General features: G+C 58.1%; 1 protein-coding gene across 1 annotated transcript; it reads right to left on the reverse strand.

The window, feature by feature from the left end:
* Nucleotides 1-2,111: 2,111 nt before the first annotated feature.
* Nucleotides 2,112-10,701, reverse strand: TLE5 (TLE family member 5, transcriptional modulator). Its single transcript, XM_061190811.1, has 7 exons — nucleotides 10,564-10,701; nucleotides 9,329-9,426; nucleotides 6,908-6,971; nucleotides 5,507-5,551; nucleotides 4,760-4,822; nucleotides 3,320-3,394; nucleotides 2,112-3,235 (listed from the first exon to the last, which is right to left on the reverse strand). The coding sequence occupies exons 1-7, from the start codon at nucleotides 10,588-10,590 to the stop codon at nucleotides 3,014-3,016; spliced, it is 594 nt and encodes a 197-aa protein (XP_061046794.1). The 5' UTR covers nucleotides 10,591-10,701; the 3' UTR covers nucleotides 2,112-3,013.
* Nucleotides 10,702-12,995: the final 2,294 nt, after the last annotated feature.

Raw genomic sequence — 12,995 nt, forward strand, 5'->3', positions numbered from 1 at the left:
CCCATTTTACAGATAGGGAGGGAAAACCAAGAACCAGAGTGGTGAAGCCACTTGCTTGGATCACCCTGCTGTGAGAGGAAGAGCCAGGATTTAAACCCACGCTGGAGACCCCATGCCCAGAACCAGTATGTGACAAAACCACCACTGTTCCCTTCCAGGGGTGGGGGTGTCCCAGAGCCTTACTTTGGGGGGAGGGTCAGGGGTGGCCTTCAGAAAAGTGACTTCTGGGAGTCCTGGGGGATTAGAACAGGGGAGGGGGAGGGGAAAAAAAAAAGAACACTGTTCCAGGCAGAAGGAACAGCATGTGCAAAGGCCGCTAGGCAAGGAACAGCCAGATGTTTCAACCTGGCTGCAGCCTGCTGGGAAAGAATGATTAGAGGGCTGGGTAGCAGGCCCTTGGGGTCTCCTGGGCCTAGAATTTATTCCAAGGACCATGGAGGCCAAAGATTATCTATTCTTTAAATCCTTTTTAAAAACTGTGAAATAGAACACACAGAAGAGTGCCCTGATTGTAAGCAAACAATTCGATGAATTGTCACAAAGTGAATACACTCGTGTAATCAACTCCCAAATTACCATCACCCTTAGAAGTCTCCTTTGGTAACTCCACGACATCTGGTGCTATAGGTCCCTTGGGCCCGTCTTTGTTCTTTGTATAAGTGGAGTCACACACACAGCATTGACTTTTTCATACCCGGCTTCTTCAGTGTTCTGTGTGCGAGATGTATGGTGTCAAGTGCAGTGAGGTCCGGTTTTTTTTCTGGCTGCGTAGTGTTCCACGGGCAGCTCATGTCACAACTTACCCTTCTGCCCCTTGATGGACAGCTGGTGGTTTCCAGTTTGGGGCAATGAGGACTAATTACAGCTGCTCTAAACATTCTTGTGGCACGTGTGTCGGGTGGATCCAGCATTCAAATCCAGGGGTATCACTGGGTGCTAAGCAGCCTTCTGAGGCAGATGTAACAATTTACACTCCCCAAGCGAGGGGCAGAGATGAGTTCTGGTTTTCAGCACAACGATATACATTAAGCAGGGAGTGATCCCATCTCACTGGCATTTTTGGAGGTGATTTGGCTGTAGTGGGGAAGGGGAGGGGCCCAGCAGGAGGGTCCCCCTGTCCCCTGCCTCCTCTTTCTCTCCTTAGGGACAGGAGACATTTACCCTGAGGTTGGCTGTCCATCATCACCCCTCTGTCTCTCCCTCCTTCCCTTCCTGTGCCCTTGGCCCCCATGCGAACCCACTGGATTGGGCAGACAGGTGAGAATTCCTTGGATCCCTCGTGCTCCCAGCTCCTTGAGGGTGGGATTTCTGTGGCATGAAGCCCTTGTGAAGATCTTACAAAGTCCAGATGACTGTCCCCACTCTCCACCCCCCTCCCCGCCACCAGGCCCATATCCTGGGTGGGGAGCCTGAAGTTCTCTTAGTTTTTATTATTATTATTAAATTTTTTGGCCGCATCACGGGGCATGTGGGATCTTAGTTCCCCGACCAGGCATCGAACCCACACCCCCTGCATTGGGAGCGCAGAGTCTTAACCACTGGACCGCCAGGGAAGTCCCTGAAGTTCTCTTGACTGAAATGCCAAGTGTGCTGGGAATCACCTTTCCTGCTGGCTCCCCCTCCTGGGGTGGTCCAGCTTGGATGCAGGGGGGCGAGGGTGGGCTCCAAGTAGTCCTTGGAGAGTTGAGGTCCAGCTGGGGGTCTGTGTTCTCTGATCTGGAAAAAAGCATTTGTGTGTGCAGTGTGACTGTCCACAGTCTCAGCAGCTGTCTCTAAGGGTAAAGACTGTCATTTAGGAACCCTCTGGCCTGGGACTCAGAAGCCAGTGACCCCTTAGCTTTTCTGAGTCCCTTTGCCTACCTGTCAAAACAGCTGGCTAGACCTCAAGCACCTAGGCTGTGCTGTGTGACCTAGAGCCTGCAGCTGGCCCTCTCTGGGCTAGGCGCCAAGTTCAGGAGCTAGACTACATTTACAAGCCGGACTCAGCTAGGACTCTCAATATCCAGTCCTGTAACAGACGAGGGGGACTCAGACTTGAAGGAAGCCCTCTCCTCCCCCGGGAAGGGGGGCACCGCAGGCAACTCGCAACACAGAGGCAGGAACACGGCAACCAACCTTCTCACATCTTTATTTGAAAGGCACAGCTAAGCCCACCCTCGATACAGCATTTTCACTTCTCTCCGTAGAGATCAAACGACTGAACACAACAAAGGCTGACAGTCTAAAAGGCTATATACAGACACAGGTGTGGGTGTTGCTTTTTTTTTTTTTTTAACATTTTTCTGTCTTTTTCTTTTTTTTAATATCCCTTTTCTTAAAAGACAAGCTAGTATACTGGAAAAAGGAAAAATAAAAAATAAAAACCAAGACAACTTGAGTACCCTCATCTTTATTTGGGAAGGGGAGACAGGGAATTCTGGGTCACCCACCCCACCCTGTTCCCCGGGCGAAGCTTGCTGTCCGTGGCCCCTCTTTCTTTCATGGGTGAGGGGACAGGACTAGGTGGGCGTGGGCGGTGGGAACTAGCAGAGGGTGAGTGAGTGGGAGGGGGAGACGCGGGGCGCCCAGGGCAGGGAGGGGCAGCTAGCATTGTGTTTGCATGCAGTGCCAGGGTGTGAGGCCAGGGTGTGCCCCGGGGAGGGTGGGGTGGGGGGGGCCAGCGGGCAGACTGTCAGTTACAGGTGTGCGAATTGGGGAAGTGCAGGGGGTGTTGGACCTCTTGAGGTCTTGCTCCCTTCTGACCTGGCCTCCCACTTGTGCCTCCAGGCCTCAGCTTGCCTCATCTGTGGTATGAGCGGGTATTGACCCATTCGGGCTGCAGGGGAGGAGGAGGGAGGCTGGGAGTCGGGGGTAGGAGCCAAGTCAGGGGGTGGCACACAAGCAGGGCGAGGGCCCCAGCAGGCGGCTACCATAAATACTACCAGAGTTGAGCCAATACCGAGCTACACTGTGTCTTACGCTGAATCTTCCTCTCTCTCCGTGTCTGTCTCCCCACCCCCATCCCAGCCGCCCACTAATCCGACTTCTCGCCATCATCCTCCTGGTGGGTGTCACCGTCATGCCCGTTCTTGTCTTCCTTGGAGAGGTGGGCCTGGGAGCCCAGCGCCGACAGCGACAGGAGGCCGGTGCCTGCACTGACCGCCGGCAGAGAAGGGGGCTGCAGCCCCACAGGCAGTGGGGTCAGAGGCAGGGCCAGAGCCTGCAGCTGGGACAGCTGGTGGGCTTGGAGCTGCTGCTGCAGGGCAGAGGAAGGGGAGCGTTAGCCCCCTTGGGCCCACCTTTTCCCACCCGCTGCTGCCCCCGAAGACCCCAAACATACTCGGATGATGGAGTTCAGCTCAGGAGCAGTGACCTGCTTAGCCCTCTCGATGGCTCCCAAGACTTGCTGCTGGTGCTGGATGGGGACAGGGTGAAGAGAAATCAACTGATTCGCCCTGATCTTGTTAGGGCTCGTGGCTCAGAGCCCAGAAGAAGCCCCGCTCCCATCTGGGCTATTAGAGCCCTCCCTCTCCACAGCTTCCCACCCCTCCCGAAACCCCCCTCTCTCCAGCTGATTCCTTTCATCCAGCCTCAGTCTCTTCATCTGGAAAATGGGATACACAGAGATGCAGAGAAGACCCAAAGGGCTTGGTACCAAAATCTTAGGAAAAAGCTTTTGGGTGAGTCTGAGAAAGCCTGAACCACGACCAATGCCATGTGCAAAGAAGCAGAAGTGCAGTGCACAACCTGGCCAACGGTACAGGGAAGTCCTGGTCCTAAGAGCTCAGACCAGGACTGCTGGTCCAAGAGATCTGAGATCTGCTAACCCAAGCTCCTCTTCCTCCACAGCCTGGGCAGGCCCAGTGAATGCTGGCAGGGCTGGGGCATGAGTCTGGGTTCAGGGCAATCCCCCACCCTGTACCCCAGCCCTCCCTGAACGTTTGTCTCTCGGCCATCAGATGCTAGAATCTGCCAAGCTCCTTCTTTGCCTTGGCTACCAGGGAGCCCCTGTTGTGAACGGAAACCACAAGGCTAGGTCTTCAGGGTCCTAAGAATCCCCTTCTTTGGGGCTTCCATGGTGTCCTCCTGGAATTGTTCCTGGGCATCACCTGAGGGACCCCAAGATATGGGCGGGGGTTAAAGAGAAAATGATGTAAATCTGGCAGAGAGCAGATGGGCCTTACATGACCCAGACGTGTGTGTGTTTGTGTGTGTACAGAGTGGGCCTCACACCAAGAGTCTTAGAACCCCAGGAAACAAAAGAGGAAGAGTTGGGTACCTGGTTCCTCCGTGTGTCCGTGTGCATCTCTGTGTGTCTGTGTGCCGTATGTTTATGTGTCGCATCTGTGCGTATCTGTGGCTGTTTGTATGTCTGCCTATGTGTGCTGAGAGCCCCCCTGTCCACACAGCGGCCAGCAGGGCCCCGCAGATGAACCTCAGGGGGTGAAAGACGGAAGCAAAACAGGGAAACAGAATTCTTGGTGTAGTCTTCGGCGTAGCTGACATTTTTACAGTGCAATGACTCACTGAGGCTGGGAATTCCACAGCAGGGTGAGGCCCCTTGCTCCACTGCCCTGCACCCCTGGGGTTTCTCCAACCTGGGGATTCTTCTGCACAGACTGGCTGGTGGCTGGGAGGTCCAGAGAGGGAAGGCGTGTGCCCTGGGGCACCCAGCGCGCTGCTGCCCCAGATGGCTGCAGTAGGGAGGGCCTGGGGAAAGTTCACAGTCCGTCTACCGCCTCCTCCCCGCAGACCCGGGAGGCCTGGGGGCTCCACTCACCTCTTGGGAAAGGTAGGGCAGGACCTGGGCACAGATCCCATTCAGCCTCTTGACGATTTCAGCCTGAAACACACAGACGCTTCAGCCCTGGGCAGCAGCTGGGGCAGGCGCAGACCAGCCCCAGGAGGCCTCAGGGTTTTGTCTAATCTAAGAAGAGGCCAGCTCGGCCCAGGGTCAGGTCAACTCATCGGGCCCACGGGCACCCAATCAGCGGCAAAGATGGAATCTGAGGCTGGCTCTCTGCCCTGTAGGCTAAGAGCACTGGACAAAGCCACGCCCAGCCGCTTGGGGTCCCGGGCGGCCCTGGGAAGATGATGCCCAGTGCCTGATAGGTAGTGAGTGCTCCGTGGGAGAGAGGGGAAAAAGGGTGGGGGCAGCTGGCATCAGTGTTCTACAACATACCCGAGAGTAGCCTCATCAGGGCACAGATGGCAAGAGCAAGGCTGGAGGGCAAGGGGCAATCTGGGGGTTCCAGGGCGGGTTGGCACATCACCCCTCCCCTGCTGTTTGCAAAGGGGAGACAGTGGGGTGGGGGTGGCAGGTCCCCCGGAAAGTCTCTGCCCCTCCCCCTCAGGGAGAGAAACCTGTCAGGGAGGCCTAAGAAAGAAGGGGGGAGGGTTCGGAGGTAACAGGATACCAGGGCAGACTTGGTGCTCAGCCAAGGGGTGGGCAAGCTCCTACCTGCCTGGGGGAGTGCCGAAGTAAGCGAAGTAAGCGTGGGGCGGAGGAGGGGGGAAAGGGGCGTACCTGCTTGTGCATCTCGATGTTCAAGCCGTAGGACATCTCGTAGTACTGCATGGGGGGGGGGAGAAGACAGAGAAATGGGGGCGGGTGAAGGACGGGGGGCTCCAGAGACAAAGAGATGGGGGGAGTGACAGAGACAGAGAGACAAAGAGGGGGAGAAGGGGAGAAATGGAGAGACGGGGAGGGGAGGGCAGGCGAAAGAGATGGAGATGGAAGTGGGGAGACACCCACACCAGGCGCTGGGGCCCAGGTGCCTGGTGGGGCTGCTGGGGAAGCTTCAGGGCCCCAGCAGCAGTGTGGGTGCCCTGGTTTCTGGAATAATGATCACACCCCAACCTCTAACACACACACACACACACACACACACACACACACACACACACACACATTCCAAGGCTCCTAATCTTTTATCTTTATGTGTCTTGTCTGCGGGTGGCCCCGGACTCCAGGGAAGTTTGCCTTCCTGGGTATAAATAATCGAGGATAAACAAATCCTGCTGGGTCTGGCTCTGGGGCCAGCAGCGCCCCCCCTCACGCCCCAGATCTGACCCTGCCCCTTCCCTTGCTCTAAACCGTCCCATGGCGCCCCTCTGTCACCCCAGGGAGGGTGGGGGGGAAGCCAAGTTTGTTCCCAGGCCTTTTTGTGGTCTCCCCCTCTCTGCCCAGCAAGCTCCTACTCATTCTTCAAGACCCCAGCTGCAATGCCCCATCCTCCATGCAGCCTTTCTCAAACTGGGAGCACCCCCTTCTGGAGTCCCCCAGTCCCGGGTCCCTCTCTCTGCCCCAGCCCCATCCCTCCCTCTGAGGCCAGAGGTTCAGTGTCTGGCTCTGCTTCCCCCACAGCCTGGGAGAAGTGGGCTCTGGGCTGGACCGAGGTGCGGTGGGGCGCGGGGGTGGGGTGGGGTTGATGCAGAAATCGCCACCTGGTGGGTAGGAAACCGAGCAAGTGATTCTGGCAGTGTGCACGGGCAGGGTCTCAAATGTCAGGCCCAAGAACACAGTGCCACCCCTTCCCTCCCACGTCAAAGAGTCCTCCTCCCAGGCTCGGGCTAGGAGGGGTTAAGCCTGGGATGCCTGGACCATGGGGGCGGGGAGGGATCTGGCTGCTCCCCCAGTCAGATCCTGGCTTTCCCAGCCATTGGCTCCTTTCCTGCCAAGGACAGCCGGGGGACCTGGCAGGCCCAGACTGCAACCCGGTGGTTTGGCACCTCGGCCACTGCCTGGGCCGGCAGCCAGGCCAGCAAGACGGACTCAGCCCGGCCCAGGGGCAGGCTGAATGGAGAGCTGACCCTGACTCCTCATACACCCCAGAGGTGGCAGCCAGGGTTCGGGCAGCAGCTGCTGGTGCTGGAGGGGGATCTGGGGTCCCCCATCCCTGCCCACTGGACCCCAGGGCTGGCTCACCATCACGTAATGACGCTGCATCTCCGACTTCTCGCTGGCCAGCTTGTCACATTCGAGTTTCAGACTGAAGAAGAACATGGGGAGGGGCAGGGGCTGGGCTGAGGTCCCCCCCATTGTGCAGGGGAGCCCCTAACTTTGGTGGGGGACAGGCAGAAGATGGGGCAGGGGGAGCCTCAGGTGCCCTAGCTAGAAAATGGGGATTATGAAACCAACCTTGCAGATCTGCGGGCGGAGAAAGCAATGAAAATAATAATAAAAATAACAAAAGTCAGAGCAAGTGCCCTGACTATAGGTCAGACAAGGATTCAAAGAAACTTTTACCTCTCCTGAAACCCAAAGAGGTCAGGGCTGTTAGCATCACTCTGTTTTTACAGATGATGCAATGGACGCCCAGAGAGGTTGAGTGAACGGGCTCAAGGTCACACAGCCAGGAAGCTGGCTTCAGAGGCCATACTCTCAAGCACTGGGGAAAACTCTCCAGCAAAGGAGGAACAGACAGACACCGCGGAGAGGCTGCGAGAGCCGAGTTGGCTGGTAGGGCTCTGGATTGGATTTACCAAGGAATCTTCAAAGGCGCCCAAGCCCCTCTTGTGGGTCCTGATTTCCCTAGCGGGGGGGCATAATTTTCCACCATTGGGTAATAGAGATGGTGACCGCCCCCGCCTCTCTCAAGCTCCCCCAGCAAGGATGAGCTTTGGGTATTTCTCAAAGGCCCCTCACGAGGGTGTCAGGGTGACAGGTAGAGAGCTGAGAGCACAAACTCAAGCCAAATAGACTGGGTCCAAAGTTCAACCCTGCTATTTTGATGCTGTGTGACTCTGGGCAAACCCCTCTACCTCTCTGGGTCTTGGTCTCCAAGTCTGTTGAGTTCCAACCTCCGAGGGTGAGGTGGTGAGGATGAAATGAATTAAGACCAGAAACACTCTTAATGCTGGTATTCAGTAAGTACCCAATAAAGACTTAGTTGCTCTTGTAGTCACCCCAGGAGACTGGAGTTTCACCCCGCCAGACTGACCACGACTTGTATACCCCGGTTGGGAGGACAGCCACAGTTGGTTTCTCCAATTTTCTTTGAAAATGTGCATTTGTTGCCACCGTTAAAAACAAAATCAGGCAATTTCATTCCAAACTCTGCATTTCTGGCCCTTCCTGAAGGACTGGTGGATACTGTGTGAGCCCCCAACATGGTAGGACCCCTCAGTGTAAAGCAGGAAGCCCAGGCCCAGCGGATGGAGACTCCAAAGCTCAGAGAGGGGGTGTGGGCTACCCGAGGTCACACAGCGCTGTGGCAGCACTCTGACCCTCGGTCTCTGGAATTGGATCAGCCCCAGTGCTCACTGTGACGTGGGCATGAGCCAGGCAGGGGGGTGGTGGTGGGGGGACACCCCTAGAGAGGCTCAGAAAGGCCAGGCCTGCCAGGCAAAGCCCCTAAACCCTCCACATCACAGGACCAGAACAAAGTTCCTAGGCCTGCCCTTCAACCATCTGTGCCTCAGTTTCCTCATCTTTGAAATGGGCACAATGATAGAACAGCAGGAAAGATTAAACAAAAGGATGTATGTTCAATCTTCAGCAAATGGGGAGAATGGGAAGTACCCCCAAAGAACAAATATATCACTGTTCCCAATTTCTTCTTGGAGAAAACTCGGCATCCTTCAAAGAATACTTTTGTGTGGGTAAACTAAAGTCCAGAGAGGGCCCAAGACCCCACTGGTATTCGTGGCCATGGACCCCCTTTTGATTCCTAGGCAAAGCCCCACTCCGTAGCAAAACCTTGAGAATCTGCATTCTTCAACCCAGAGATTGGGTACAAATCTCAGTTCTGCCACTTCCTTGCTGTGCAACCCAGGAAATTCCTATCCTCTCTGGGCTTAAGTTTCTCTAAGTGTAAAATGAAGACAATAATAGTTCCTTTCTCTTTAGATCTGGCACATTGGCAAGCCCTTTAGAAATGTTAGATTCAGTTCTGGAAAGAGAATCGCCTTTCTGCTGGCTGGCAGGAAACCTTTCTCCAAAACTAGGCAGAGAGAGATAACATGCTACAGATTTTGGTGGGGGGCTGGGGAGGTGGAGGGCCCATCCCCAACTCCAGCTGTTGGGAGGTCTTTTATCCAATGCAGATTGGCGTGGGGGTGGGGAGAGGGGCTCTGACACCAGACAGCTAAGGCTTTGGGCAAATTATTGAAATTTTTGTGCCTCAGTTTTCTCATCTACAAAATGGGACTGTCTTAAAGACTAAATGAATTTCATATCGGCAAAGTGCTAAAGACAGTGCCTGCCACCTAAGACATTCAACGCCTCTATTTTTCCGGAGCCTAGATATATAGCAGGGGCCACAACCTCCGCTGCAGGCTTCAGTCTTGCCATCTGAGCAGGGGGCTCCAGCTTCTCCCGGGGCAGGCACCACCAGCCTCAGCTCACCTGTGGTACTGAGCCTGCAGCAGCTGAAACTCATCTTTGATGCGGTCGCAGGAGTCCGAAGTGGTGAATTTCAGTTGCTGGGGGAGGTGCGACGAGCCCTGTGGGGAAGGGGCGGCCCGGGTCAGGATCCGGTGGGGCCGCCACCCACCTCTCTCCCCGGCTGCCCCGAGGCAGCGGCCGGCGCAGCTGCAGCGTCCCCCCGCCCCGCCGCCCCACTTCCCGGGCCCGTGTTTACAGCCCCCGGAGCGGCCCCCGCCCGCACTTCCTGCCCCCGCCTCTCCGCCCGAAGCCGAGGGGGGTGGGCGCGCCCGGAGGCTCTCGTCCCCCGCCCCCCCACCAGGCTGTGGAGGTGCGTTTGAAGGCCCGCCCTTGGTGGGGGGCAGGGTGCGCCCTCTACCGCGCCTCCAAAGCGCCGGGAGGGGGTGCACGTCTGAGCGCCCCAACTGCCTCTGGGAGGGGGGAGAACGCGTCCTAGAGGGTCCCCCTCCCCAAGCTGGCGGCGTGGGAGGGGGGGATGAGGCTTCCTTGCAAACTCCCCTTGGGGGAGGGGCCTCTCTAAGCACCCGAAATCTTCCGGGGGGGCCACCCCAGAGGGGGCCCACCCCAGATTCCTAACACCCTTCCTCCGGGCCGCGTTCTTCCGGGAGGGGTGCGCCTCCGGTCTCCCCCCACTCCCAGGCCCCGAAAGCAGCCCCGGCGTTAGAGGTGCCTGGTGGGGCTCCCGGGGCGCCCCAGGCCCGAGAAGGCCTCCGAGGCCCAGGCTGGCTTGATGGGGGGGGGCACAGGGCCCAGGGGCTGGGACCGGGGCTGGGGGGATCTGATCTGGGATCTGGAGGGGACCTGGCTTGGGAGCTAGGGGGGTGCTCTGGGCCCGGAAGCTGGGAGGGGGACCGGGAGCTACGGGGGATGGGAGGGAGCCCCGGAGCTGGGGGTGGGGAGTAGCGCTGGGCCCAGAGCTGGAGGGGACTGGGCCTAGGAGGTGGGGGGGAGACGCCGAGCTGGGAGCTGGGGGTGGGGGAGGTCCGGCTGGGATCTGGAGCGGGGGGCGCAGGGCTTGGTCCTTGAGGGGTGCGCAGGGCCCGAACCTGGGGGAGGGAAGGGTCCGGCTGGGACTGGGGGGACCGGGCCAGGACCTGGGCGGACGCAGGGCCCGGAGCTGGGGGGATGGCCCGGCCGGGAACTGGGGGTGCCGGGCCCGGATTGGGGGGGGCGCCGGGCCGGCGGGCCCCGCTTACCGAATGCCTGCTTTGTGGAAACATCATGTCAGTCGCGGCGGGGGGCGCGGGCTGCGCCCCGGCTGTGCGCCCCGGCTCGGGCTGCTCGGGGCGCCGGGCGGCCGCGCCTTTGTCCCGGCGCCGATCGGCAGCTCCCGGGGCCGCCGCCGCCGCCGCCTCCCGCGCCCGGCCTCGCCCGCTTCCTGCGCCCCCTCCCCGCGCGCCCGGCCCCGGCGCGCCCCGGGCCCCGCTTCCTGCGCGCCCGGCGCCCCTCCCCGCCCCTCCCCGCCGCCCGCCTCCCCGCACGCCCGGCCGCCGCTCCTATTGTCTAATGGCGGCGACGCCGGCAGTGGCCACGGCCTCGGCTGAGCGGAGGCTCCGGCTCCACCTGCTGCTGCAGCCGCCGCCGCCGCCGCTGCTGCTTCCCGGGCCCCGTGCGCGCCGCCGAGGGGGGGGGGGCGCGCGCCCGGGGAGGCCCGCGGATCCCCACCCATCCGCCTCCCCCGGGCCGGCCGGCGCAGTGACCTTGGGCCCGGCGCGCCCCCGCCTCGCCGCGGCCCCTCCCGGCCGGGTGGCCCCGGCAGCCGCCAGGGCCTCGGTTTCCCCATGTGTCAGAGCCGGGGGGCCCGGCTGCCCCCATCGAAACCGCCGGCGCAGTCATGGCGCGACCCGGACGTGTGACAGGGACATGCTCTGTAACCTTGGCTCACGGGCTGTTCTCTAAGCCTCGGTTTCCTCTTAATGTAGAAAGGAGGTGGTGATACTGCCGACTTCCTGGGAGCCATGCCTTCAACACACATTTATGGAGCGCCTACTGTGTTCCAGGCCCCGCTCCAGGACGGGGCGGGGGGAAGGGGTACAAAGTCCCGACCCTGGTGGAGATGACATGAGACGGCAAACACATGAACCAAATCCCTGGCAGGTCGGAAGGTGGTAACAGCTATGGAGAAAACAAAGCAGGAGGGAGGGCTGGGAAGGTGCGATTTTTCACAGAGCGAGGTCAGAGGGGGCCTGCTTGGCCTCTAAGAGGGCCCGAAGGTGAGAGAAGGTGAGAGAGCGAGCCAGTAGTCTGTGGGGGTGGTGGCTTATTCAAGTAGGCAGAAACGCCAGTGCAAAGGCCCTGAGGCAGCACTGTGGCTGGCACGGGGTGGGGTGCTTGGGAGGAGATGGGGCAGGGAGGCAGCAGCTTCCTGCATTCACGCAGGGGCGCTGCTCCCAGAAGGGCCTGCGCTTGGGTTAATGATCTGCCGTTTTGGTCTGGAAATTCCTAATAATTTTTGAACAAGGGGCCTCACAGTTTTGTTTTGCAATTTTTGAACAAGGGGCCTCACAGTTTTGTTTTGCAATTTTTGAACAAGGGCCCTGCAAATTCAGTAGCTGGTGATGGGACCGGACAGATGGTGCAGGGCCTCAGGGTCTGTGGGAAGGACTTGGTCTTTTACTCAGTGAGGCCAGAGCCCTGGAGGGCTGTGGGCAGAGGAGGGACGGGACTGACTCAGGCCTCGAAGAAGCTGTTGAAATAATACACGTGAACCCCCAGCAAGTGCTAAATAGACAAGCTCTTAATTATCACTATCACCATCAACTATGCACCTTGCCTCCTGGATGGGCCTTGGGTTTTCCCATCTGGAGTTAGGACTCTGGTCACCTTTCCTGGGCAGAGGAAGGGTTAGGACTAGGTTGACATGAATAAGCAAAATTGAAGACCCTTCCACCCAAAAAGCCCTTCAAGATAAAACAGTACTTTAACACCGTATTTTTTTTTTTTTTTCCTGTGGCCATCCAGTGCGGCTTGCATGATCTCAGTTCCCTGACCAGGGACTGAACCCAGGCCATGGTAGTGAAAGCCCGGAACACGATATATTTTTTTTTTTTTTTTTTAAAGGAATTCCTTAATTTTATTTATTTATTTATTTATTTATTTATTTATTTTTGGCTGTGTTGGGTCTTCGTTTCTGTGCGAGGGGCCTTCTCTAGTTGCGGCAAGCGCGGGGCTACTCTTCATCGCGGTGCACGGGCCTCTCACTATCGCGGCCTCTCTTGTTGCGGAGCACAGGCTCCAGACGCGCAGGCTCAGTAGTTGTGGCTCACGGGCCTAGTTGCTCCGCGGCATGTGGGATCTTCCCAGACCAGGGCTCGAACCTGTGTCCCCTGCATTGGCAGGCAGATTCTCAACCACTGTGCCACCAGGGAAGCCCCGATATTTTTTAAAATAAAAATTAATGCCAAAAATTCATCACGAGCAAGATAACACATTAACTAAGACAGCATCTTGGACTTCCCTGGCGGTCCAGTGGTTAAGATGCCAGGCTTCCATTGTAGGGGGCAGGGTTCAATCCCTGGTCAGGGAACTAAGGTCCCACATGCCACAGGGCATGGCCTAAATAAATAAACAAACAAATAAACAAATAAACAAAACAGCATCCAGTGGGGCCAGAGACGAGTTAGGAGGA

The sequence above is a fragment of the Eubalaena glacialis genome, chromosome 4 (genome assembly GCF_028564815.1).
Source record: "Eubalaena glacialis isolate mEubGla1 chromosome 4, mEubGla1.1.hap2.+ XY, whole genome shotgun sequence".
Lineage (NCBI taxonomy): Eukaryota > Metazoa > Chordata > Mammalia > Artiodactyla > Balaenidae > Eubalaena > Eubalaena glacialis.

Excerpts from the sequence above, each read along its gene's own strand:
- TLE5 (XM_061190811.1), bottom strand. The coding sequence starts at position 10,590 with ATGATGTTTCCACAAAGCAGGCATTCG. Across the intron at positions 6,972-9,328 it reads CTGCAGGCTCAGTACCACAG|TCTGAAACTCGAATGTGACA; the intron begins GTGAGCTGAGGC and ends GTTCTTCTTCAG. Across the intron at positions 5,552-6,907 it reads TGCAGCGTCATTACGTGATG|TACTACGAGATGTCCTACGG; the intron begins GTGAGCCAGCCC and ends CCCCCCATGCAG.